Source organism: Vitis riparia, chromosome 2 (assembly GCF_004353265.1).
Source record: "Vitis riparia cultivar Riparia Gloire de Montpellier isolate 1030 chromosome 2, EGFV_Vit.rip_1.0, whole genome shotgun sequence".
NCBI lineage: Eukaryota > Viridiplantae > Streptophyta > Magnoliopsida > Vitales > Vitaceae > Vitis > Vitis riparia.
The window spans coordinates 12,477,493-12,487,955 of NC_048432.1; the positions used below are offsets into that span (position 1 = coordinate 12,477,493).

At 32.9% G+C, this 10,463-nt stretch overlaps 2 protein-coding genes and 1 non-coding gene across 4 annotated transcripts; 1 reads left to right on the forward strand and 2 right to left on the reverse strand.

Annotated features, from left to right (window-relative positions):
• Positions 1-249: 249 nt before the first annotated feature.
• LOC117928625 (S-norcoclaurine synthase 1-like) lies at positions 250-3,716 on the reverse strand. Of its 2 annotated transcripts, none has more exons than XM_034848565.1 (4): positions 3,453-3,716; positions 1,655-1,902; positions 1,256-1,580; positions 250-607 (listed from the first exon to the last, which is right to left on the reverse strand). In XM_034848565.1, the coding sequence occupies exons 1-4, from the start codon at positions 3,642-3,644 to the stop codon at positions 362-364; spliced, it is 1,011 nt and encodes a 336-aa protein (XP_034704456.1). In that variant the 5' UTR covers positions 3,645-3,716; the 3' UTR covers positions 250-361. The 2 variants fall into 2 exon arrangements, with proteins under 2 accessions (XP_034704456.1, XP_034704465.1); XM_034848574.1 differs by having other exon boundaries at positions 1,655-1,928; positions 3,453-3,527.
• A 2,165-nt stretch (positions 3,717-5,881) lies between these two features.
• On the forward strand, positions 5,882-5,953 carry TRNAM-CAU. The gene has a single exon. It is a non-coding gene; the product is annotated as a tRNA-Met (tRNA).
• A 1,484-nt stretch (positions 5,954-7,437) lies between these two features.
• Positions 7,438-10,068, reverse strand: LOC117926908 (S-norcoclaurine synthase 1-like). Its single transcript, XM_034846229.1, has 4 exons — positions 9,016-10,068; positions 8,645-8,889; positions 7,963-8,287; positions 7,438-7,820 (listed from the first exon to the last, which is right to left on the reverse strand). Exons 1-4 carry the CDS (start codon positions 9,277-9,279, stop codon positions 7,575-7,577), a joined length of 1,080 nt encoding a protein of 359 aa, XP_034702120.1. The 5' UTR covers positions 9,280-10,068; the 3' UTR covers positions 7,438-7,574.
• Between the last annotated feature and the right edge of the window lie 395 nt (positions 10,069-10,463).

The following is a 10,463-nucleotide window of genomic DNA, read 5'->3' on the forward strand; positions in this document are numbered from 1 at the left end:
TTTGAACTAAATACATTTGCCTAGGATGAGTTTCAAATTTTATCAAATACCTCGTCTATGTTATGTCAAAAAAGAAGTCAAAATAACACATAAATATATGAGGGAACATGTTTAATGAAATTTTAAACTAGTAGTGACTAGGCATATTTAACCCAAACCTGATGAAAATAATCCTAAATTCTTACTTTAAAGCGTAATTGCAAATATAAGAAAATGATCATTAGAAATATATAAAAGATATGCGACTGATCAAAAGTCGTAGAGACCAAATATAAGAAATTGAAATTCTCTTAATTCACCATAAATCACATGATTTATTTAACTCAAAGTTCATCTAACATAACATAATTATCAAGTTTTTTTAGCTCTCTAATTTCATATGATATAATATACTCTTACCATCAAGTTTTGCCTTTTGGAAAAGCCCTAAAAACTCATCATTGTTTAGAGTTTTATAAACTGCACCATTCTCCTTTACCAGGTCTTGCAAAGGTCCAATCATTGCCTTAACATTTGGAAAGTGAAATGCGGCAATGGAGAAGCGTTCATGTTCTGGATTCAAGACTGTTTTGTGCTCTATACTCTTATATTCTCCATTGCTCATTACCTGCTCACAAATGAAATCATAGTGTATTTATCGTCTTTTGGTTTTTAAATGAACTATACTAATACACAATTTGCCTATTTGGTTTAATAATGACCCTATTTAGATTGACTTGTGAAAAGTCAAAAACTCTTTATGTTCGATAAAAGTTTTTATACTTATTATACTAATTTTATTTAAAGAACTTATGACTTAAAACATAATTTAATGTAAAAGTTACGAAAAATATTGCTTTTTGTAGAAGCTCTATTTTGGATTATGTCAAACGTTTTTTCATGATTAAGTTACGAAAATATTAATAATTTGATAAAACAGGAAATTATTTAGTTCAATTTCCTTTCAAAAGGCTTTTTTAAAAAGTTACAATAAGTTTCTATTTTCTCTTTCAATTAAAGCAAAAAATAGAAAACTATTTCAGGCAGATTAAAAAAGAACTCAATATAGAAGTTAGGAAAATGTTGCTTTTTGTAAAAGCTGCATTTTGGCTTATACAAAAAGTTTTTTCATATTTAATAAAAAATTTACAATATCAATATTTTCCTTTAAAATTATAACTTTGACCGCAATTTTCACTTTTAGTTAAAGCCAAAAACAGAAAGCTATCTCAAAAAGATTAAAACTAATGCTATTAAAGAATTTAGATTTAATTACCTCAATAATGTCGCCAATGTTGACAATGAATGCACCAGGGATGGGGGTAATTGGTATCCATTTACCATTTCTTTTGATTTGTAGACCTTGCACTTCATTGACTTGAAGAAGTAGGGTGAGTCCAGGGGCATCTGTATGGGGAGTGATGCCCGTAACATTGCTTTCATTCACACAAGCTGGATAATAATTCATTCTTACTGCTTGTCTTCCATTCTCAAACATGTCTGTAAGATGCTTAGGATTGTTCCCAAGGTTCTTAGCCATCAACTTAACAAGACAAGTTGAAACTTTTTGGAGCTCCAATGAATACTTGTCCAAGGTTGCCCTAATTTACAGGCTGAAAACTTAAGCACTGCATAAAAGAATTCATTTAATCAGAGATAATTTAGCTATATTTACCTGAAAGAAGAAGGGTTTTCAGGCCAAAACTTCATATTTCTTTGAGAGGCTGGTTGTGAGCCAAGCATAAACATATCACCACAATCAAGCTTCCGGCCCTGTCCAAAAATATAGGGTTGGCCATAGCCCTCCATGCCATTTGGTAGCCGTGCATAAGCATTCTTCTCCTCCAGTGGTAATTTAAAGAATTCTTGTAGGTCCGCCTTCATTTTCTCTATTACTTCTTCTGCTACCCCGTGATTTATTAACTGGTTTATCATAACGTAACTCAAACCTAAAATGCTTCTCCATAAGGTTAAAAATAAGAAAAAAAAAAAAAAAATTCTTTCTATTCTCCACAAAGTGGTTTAGAAATTGAGATTAGACATTATTTGAATAACAATAAATTCAAAATTCTTTTATTGAAAGTGTTTTTTCTAGAAGGTTTTTATTAAGAAGCATTATAAGTGATTTTTCAAATTTTTAAAAGTACTTTTTAAATTTCGTCAAACATTTGATTTTTCTTCAAAAACATTTTTTTTATACTAAAAGTATTGTCAAACGGACTCTAAAACCTATTCCATTTCAATACTATATAAAAAGGTGAAAATATTTAAACAAATTAAGTAGTGTTTAGGAGGGAATTTTGGATAAGTGACACCAAATAGAAATGAGGACTTGAAAGGAGAAACTATTGAATAATTAAATTTGACAATCTTCAAAGGTATAAACTTCCAAAGAAAAAAAGACATCAACCAAATCATAATTGAGTATCTTAATAAAAGTAATTCATTCTAAGTAAGAAATCACAGAAGATAGAGAATATGGATTAACTATTGGATTGTGAAGTTTAAATCAGTTTTTGTTACACTTTGCTTAGAATGTTGGGAATCAAGCTACCCAATCAGCTCACAGGGGTTGAGTTATCCGGTCAATTCATGAGAGTTGAATTAGACAACACCCCTTGGAGAATTTTTTTTTTTATGTGATAATTGACTAATTTGTCTCTATTACATATTTTAACCCATTTGTTTTAGGGTTTTGTTTTCTAAGAAAGTGTGACCACAATTAAGAGATGTTTTTCAATAATTTCACAATTGTAACTCTTTTTGTTCCTTTTGATTAATGATATTGATGCACTCCGTGAACATAAGGATCACATTGATCGTTGAACCACATTAAAAATCTATGTTCTTTTTATTTTTTGTTCTCGTGTGTGCGTGATTTGGTTAACATTAACAAATAGGTGATATGGTTCCATGATGAGAATAGCAAGTGAAGTATGGCTTCCACTTCCAGTTGATAATTGCATGAATTATTCCCAAAGCCCATGCTTAGAAATTACACTGATCTTATTATTGTTGTTTAGAGGGTGATCCTCCTATATCAGATCAGATATTGGATCACTTATCAGGCCTTTGAATTGAAGAGATCAAATCAGATCATATGTAGGATCACTTGTCAGGCCTTTGAATCCAAGAGAATTTGCCATAACCTCCCAATTTTTATTTATAATTAGATAATTGGATGACCTGTAGAAACTATCTCTTTGTTCTACCTTAGGGTTCCATAGAAAACCATAACCCAAACCTTCAGTCCTCGAACAAATCTATAAACCAAAACCAAATCCCTGCATGCATTCTAACCCAATCCCTCCATTCTTAGAAACCCAGAAAAGAATTGCTTATAAGAGTCTATAAACAACAGCTAGAGACAAATTCCAAGAAGTAAAGTATAGATGCAGCTCAAAATAGGAACTTGATAAAAATCCCAAGAGAGAAGCACCCGGAGCAAACATATATAAATAAGATGACTATACCTGGAAAAAGCCCCATTCTTTACAGGCCAAGTGAAGTTTACCCATTTCATCATCTTCAACCATGAGCTTCCTCATGTCTATGATGGGAATTTGGAGAGACTCATCCACCAAGGGGTTGTTGGAAGCAAGAGCTTGTACATTTTCAACTGGAAGTGAACCTCCCAACTCTTTCCTCATCTCTTCACCCACCATCTCTGTCTACTCCTGATGCCACTCTCTCGTAGCTAATCTTCCTGTTTTGTAGTGTGCATAGGGGTGTTTCAGTTCAATAATCCAATTCCTTCTTCAATTATTGTATGCTTTAGTTTTCAATCATTGTATGGGTTGGGTAAAGTCAATGACCTAATTCATTGTATGGGTTGGGCAGTTAATGCATTTGCTCTGAGCAAGAAATAAAAAAATAAAGATAGTTGACGGTTTTCTGTTAGCAATTATTACGAAAGAATCAATAGTTTCAAGTGTGAGAAAAAAAAATTAGGAATTAGACTATTTTAAAATTACTAATGATGCTATTGTTTGAAAGTTCATGGTCAAATAATGCATAAAAATGGCAAAAATAATGTCATTTAAAAATACTTCTTGGAAATTTTTTCTGCATTTTTTGATCTTGTGAGTTCTTTTTTCTCAGGTTCTACTTCTGAAATTAAGGCTAAACAAAATCCCTGTAAAATTTTAATTTGGAACATGGACAAAAAAGTATTTTCTTTCTTGGTCAACAGAGTTTATAGTTCAGTGTATCAAAAAACTGCATGCAAATTGAAATTCTTTTATCTTAGAATAAATCACATCATTTATTCAATTCAAGCCATTGATCACCATCTTCTTTTAGTTCTCAAATTTCAGATGACCTGATAAATTGGGCATTTTTCCAATTTATCAGTCCCCATCCTCACAAGGAAAATCACACCTCATTGTCATTCATTTTAGTGGCTATTATTTTCTTGGATCTCATCTAGTTATCTCCGTTGGAGTTAGGTTTAGGTGCCCAAGTGAATAAATCTAACCCGACTCAATAAATGAAAAACGGAGGAAGCAGTTTTTGGGAGTTTTAAAACCCAAAATTGCTACTATTTATAATAATAATTTTAAATATATATATTTTTTTCTTAGAAAAATCATAAATAACATGCTTCTAAAGAAAATCCTCTATCCGTATGTGTTTTTCTTTTTTCGTGTTAAGGCACTAGTGTTGTGGAAATAGAGTGATTCTCATTTTTGTAGTTCCATTCAAAAACAAAAAAAAAAAAAAAAATCATCAATAAAACCCGAAACCTTATTTTCCATCAACCTCAAAATCAATTTACATCCGGTAAAGAAAGGTTAAAACTTTTGTGACATTCAATTACCATTATTTATTATTTATGTGACTTCTTGGACTTAAAAATAGTATTGATGCACCCCTATAATTCTAAAGATTCTCTGCATAGTTAAGTACTATAAATATCACATTGATAAATATTCTGTTTCAAAAGTCCTATTTATGTTTATTTAGTTTGAGAACTTTAATTAAATAATTTAATTGATAGAGAAATAATTAAATAATCTCAAAGCTTATTTACTACAAATTAAATATTTTATTTACTAAAAATTCCTATTTCCATATTTCTCAGTTATTTAATATAGTTTATTAGAATGGAATGGAACAAGAATTTTAACTTTATGAAAGGGCATTTTAGGGGGGGGGGAAAAGTAAATTTATGTATTTATTTACTTTTTAAATTTACAATATTGAAACAAATATTTTAAACAATAATTATTATAATTTAATTAAAGTAACACATTTATCGAAAATCAAAGTAGTGCACCAGAAGCGTGGTGGGCCAATAACCCTTTCTCTGATAAGTATTTTTATTTTTAAATAGTGATAAAAATTAGGGATAATTGGGGTCCAAAAATTAAGTTTTGTTCCACATAAGTTCACCATTTATACTCATGACCTAGAAGAAGTGTAAAAATTGAGAAGGATGATATAAATTTTTTATCTTTCTAAAAATGTCATTTGTTGACTAAGAAAAAAAAAAGTAGAAAAATATTAATTTAAACTTATTCATTTTGTAAACCTCAATAAAACTCAATATAATTTTGTAATTTGAAAAAAAAAATACACCCTTTTTCAAAAAAGTAAAAATAAATTATTATTATTATTATTATTATTATTATTATTTAAAAATCAAACATCTTAAAAAGTATATATTTTTAAAATTGTATATATAAAAATAACTAAAAATATGTTAAATTTATTTTTTTAAATAATATGTTTTTAGAATATATTTTTAAAAAAATTAGTTTCCTAAAAATAATAAATTTTTAGAATAATTATTTAAAAAAAATTAAGATTAAAAAAATGGTCAAACTCTTTGAAACTTTTTTCGAAAACACAATTGTACATAAAAAATAAAAATTGTCAGATGTCAGTATGTACAACAAAAATCAGAGTGGCGCAGCGGAAGCGTGGTGGGCCCATAACCCACAGGTCCCAGGATCGAAACCTGGCTCTGATAAATATTTTATTTTGTTTAAGTGCTAATAAAAAATTATAAATTGCAGATGTCAGCGTACACAACAAGAATCAGAGTGGCGCAGCGGAAGCGTGGTGGGCCCATTATCCAGGTCCCAGGATCGAAAACTGGCTCTGATATCTCGAGCCTGTTGCTCAACCCAGATTTAAGCTTTTTGTATCTCCTCCACCATGCTTTTCTTTGGATTGGTGGATTGTAGTGATCAATTTTGGGATGTTTTGTTAAGCAAATAGTGTTTCTATTAGGTTTGGGCTTATATAGAGGACACTCAGGACAGGAAGCTTCGCAGGAGCATAGTAAAAGACTAAGTCTGTGATAGGTTTTCTTTAACATTGGTGCATTCTCTCATCTGGGTTTTGTTTGGATTTGGAGCTCATTGTCACGACCTGCTCAAATGACCTCCCCATGGGCTTATATAGAGGACAGGAAGCTTCGCACGAGCATAGTAAAAGACTAAGTCCGTGACATTATGGTGATTTACTTGGATTCACGACTGCTGGATATCTTCCTTCTTCTTATAATTTATCTAGCAAATAGTCCTTGTATTGCTAAATTTGCAGGCTTTTTATAAATTTCTTCTATGATGGATCTTCTGGATTGGTTCCTCCTCCATTCATCAATCTGCATATGCTCTTTATCCCATTCCACTGTGTTTCTATCAGCTCAAACTTCCAAATTTCCCTCTGTTTTAAATGTCTTTGCATTTAGATTTTGGAATATCAACTATCATGGTGAAGTGTGACTGGAGTTCAGTGTTCTTCCTGCATAGACTATAGTTGGGTAAGCCATGAAGCTCATTTTAAATTATGAGTTGATGCTGATAAAGAACTGTTTGGCTGAAAAGGGATGTGTTGTAGGCATGTTTCTAAAATATTGTTCATATCACCCCATATGCTGGTGCAAAATAAATACCAGCATTTTTTTAATTGAAGAACCTTTAGTTGAAGCTGCAAGAAAAACACAGAAGGTTGTATTTTTAATGGGAAGTCTCATCTTTATCATGCGGTTTCATCTTAGTAAAACACAGATCTTGCACTTTAATGAGAAGCCTCAGCTTCGTTGAATGGCTTTAAATTAACTTAAAGTAAAGAGGGTCATTTTGAACAATGAAATCTGTAGTGCTTTGAAATTTATGTTTCTCAAAACATGTGGTTGATAATAAAACATTTCTTGCTTTGAGGAAGCTTACCAACTTGTTGAATGTTTTTAGGTTGAGATTTACATGAAGCTTTCTCCCTCTTAGCTGATGGCCAATGTTCTGCTTTTGAAAAGCTATTCCCTGTTAATTTTGAGTTGTAATGACATTCTATTTTGGCTAATTAAATTAAAAGTCCTGCCAACAGAAATCGAGACCTTAAAATGCCTAATGATTCTTTCTTCCTGACTCCTTTTAAAGTTTGTAGAATTCCAATTTACAATGGATGGGGCCATTTGACTTTTCTTTGTTAGAGTTTACGCCAATTAAATGAAGCTACCCAAAAGCTGAATATCCTTCATTTATCATGGATTCAACCACCATTGCCTATTCAGCAGCCAGTTCAGGAAATTGAACTTGTATCAGAACATTCATTATTCAACTGAAATTCTTGTTGCTGAACATGAATCAATCTGCAAATTTCATGTGTCCTAATAAACTCTTACCATCAAGTTTTCTGGTTACAAGAATTCTTACAAAGTCATCATGACTTATAGTCTTATAGTTTGAGCTGTTCTCTTTTATAAGGTCTGGCAGAGGACCAATCATGGTCCTATGATCTGGACTGTGAAATGCGGCAATGGAGAGGCGTTCTTTTTCTGGATTCACCACCGCTCTGTGCTCTATGCTCTTGTATTCCCCATTGCTCATGATCTGCTTAGAAATGGAAGAAAGAAGTCTTTTTATGTGGCAGTTCTAAAATGGTGGCTGCAAAGCAACAAAGGACTGATCCACCTTGGTATGCAAGTTCTACTATTAAGTTAACAATTTTTATAGATTATTTAAGATTAATTACCTCAATGATGTCACCAATGTTGACAACTAATGCATCAGGGACAGGTTTAATGGGAACCCATTTGCCATTTTTCTTGATTTGCAGACCTTGCACTTCATTGACTTGAACTAGTAGGGTGACTCCTGTGGCATCAGAGTGGGGAGTGAGGCCCATAACCTTGTCTGCATGCACACAAGGTGGATAATAATTCATCCTAACTCCCTGTGTGCCATCCTCAAACATGCTTGCAAGCTTGTCGGGATTTACCTCCAGGTTCTTGGCCATTGACCTCAGAAGGTTGATTGAAACTCTATGCAGCTCTGAGGAGTAATTGTCCAATGTTTCCCTGACATACAAGGTGGAAATTCCAGCAACCGACCAACCAACAAGTTAGTATATTTCCCATCATAGATCAAAACTTGAAGGATCATGAGGAATAACTAGTTTGACGCTTGGAACCTCAATGCCCTAACATTATGTACAAAAAAATAAACTAATATATTCAATCTAATCTACTGTACAAAAGATATAAACGTTTTCTGCTTTAATATTAAGAAAGTGATTTAAAAAGGCAAGCATCAAGGATTGAATGTGTTGTCTGTTTTTATGTATGGGATATGTGCATGTTTGTTTTAGATCAAAAAATTTCCAACTTTAATTCACATGAAATAAGTATATATGTATGGGTGTTATTGTTATTTACCTGAAAGAAGTGGGATTCTCAGGCCATAGTCTCATATTTCTTAGAGAGGCTGGCAAAGGATGAAGGAAAAGCATGTCACCCCAATCAAGCTTCTGGTCTTGAGAAACAACAAAGGCTTGACCATAACCTTCAATGCTATTTGGTGGCTGTGCATATGCATTCTTCTCCTCTAGAGGTAGCTTAAAGAATTCTTGGACATCCATCTTCATTTTCTCAATTACTTCTTCTACCCCATGATTGATTAACTGTTTCACCACAACATCCTCAGTTTCTAATATTCATAAATTCAAACTGTATAGTAAACTCAAGCACAAATCTTAATGTATTATGTCGACTAGAAACAGAATATGAAGCCCTGGAGTTAGTTATACCTGAAAGAAGCCCCAATCTTTACAGGCAACATGGAGTTTTTCCATTTCATCATCATCAACCATGAGCTTCCTCATATCTATGATGGGAATGTGGGGAGACTCATCCACCAAAACTTCTTCTGACTGGAGTTCTGGCCGGAGGTACCGGATTGGTATGTCACCAGAATTGTCGGAAGCAAGAGCTTGGACATTTGCAACAGGGAGAGAGCCACCAAAATCCTTTCTAGTGCTCATTTCTTCACCCCCCCATTTCTTGCAATACATCAACCTCTCTGTTGCTTTACCTGCATTTTATAGTGAGTCCCCATTTCTTGTACATATCATTTGTCTTTTGCTTGATCTCTTTTTATTCCCTACCCATTTGATTTCTTGACCTACTCAAATCCAAATATCATATTTTCCCACCTACCCACTCAGTTTCATTCCCAAGGCTTACCCGTGTAGCCATTGGGTCTTTTTCTCCCTACCCTTCAACATTCATTTCACCTGCGACCTCTCTGTATATTCATTCAGTTTATCTCTGCTTTGCATTGTATATGATCTCGATGTCTCAATAATTTAACTCATCTCTTTGTTGTAGATTAGTTAGGATATCCCTAGGCCTCACCTAACTCTAGGAAATCTCCACAAGTTTGCTCAACATAAGAATACTTCTATACGTATTGTACTCCAAGTTGGTCATAACACCTTTTAAACAGAATGGACGGTTACATTTTCTTGCTCTTGTTGCCCTTTCCTTCCTTTTTTTTTTAACAAATAAAAAATACTAAATAGGGAAATAAAAATTCGATGGATTGGGACAGATATGTTTTTTATAGTGATCCTCATGTGTTGGATGATTTCAAAGTCGTACCAGAGTTAGCTTCTGATGGACTTGAAGCATATGAACAGATGCCAGGAAGACAAAGGCAATAGAAATTTTATAAATTTTAATGGAAGTAAAAAAATATTTTCTTTGTTTTTGTCTCCTCTCCCAAATTTGTCTTGAATTGAACTGGATGACAAGAATACAACAAAAAGAGACACAGAGAAGTTATTGGAATCATTCCCAAACAATGCTGGTATCTGATAGCCGTCTGACACAATGTGGAATCACTAACAAAAAAATAATTCAGCTCAGAAAGGGTCTACTACTTTCATGATGGTGATTAATAATGCTATTGAATAATGTTTTGGAAATAAAGCTCCAAGATCATACCCCAGAAAATGATAGAAAATACACATTCTGCAATGGTAGTGGTTGTTTCTTTTCTCCCCTTTTGTTCTTCATATGCTAAATGAGTAGGGGATGGGAGAGAATCAATGCAGAACCCTTGGTGGTTGTTTCTTTTCCCCCCTTTTTCTTTTCTGTTTTTGAGGCAGACCTAAAAATATACAAGTCTTCTGCTCCAGGGTCTGTCATGCATACCCAGAAAGAAGCAAGTCAAGACTCAAGAGTAGCATAAAAC

Coding starts and splice junctions, on each gene's coding strand:
- LOC117928625 (XM_034848565.1), bottom strand. CDS start 3,644: ATGGTGGGTGAAGAGATGAGGAAAGAGTTGGGAGGTTCACTTCCAGTT. Junction 1,903..3,452: donor AAGAATGGGGCTTTTTCCAG/GTATAGTCATCT, acceptor ATGATAAACCAG/TTAATAAATCACGGGGTAGC. Junction 1,581..1,654: donor GAAAACCCTTCTTCTTTCAG/GTAAATATAGCT, acceptor CCTGTAAATTAG/GGCAACCTTGGACAAGTATT.
- LOC117926908 (XM_034846229.1), bottom strand. CDS start 9,279: ATGTATTGCAAGAAATGGGGGGGTGAAGAAATGAGCACTAGAAAGGAT. Junction 8,890..9,015: donor AAGATTGGGGCTTCTTTCAG/GTATAACTAACT, acceptor GTGGTGAAACAG/TTAATCAATCATGGGGTAGA. Junction 8,288..8,644: donor GAGAATCCCACTTCTTTCAG/GTAAATAACAAT, acceptor CTTGTATGTCAG/GGAAACATTGGACAATTACT.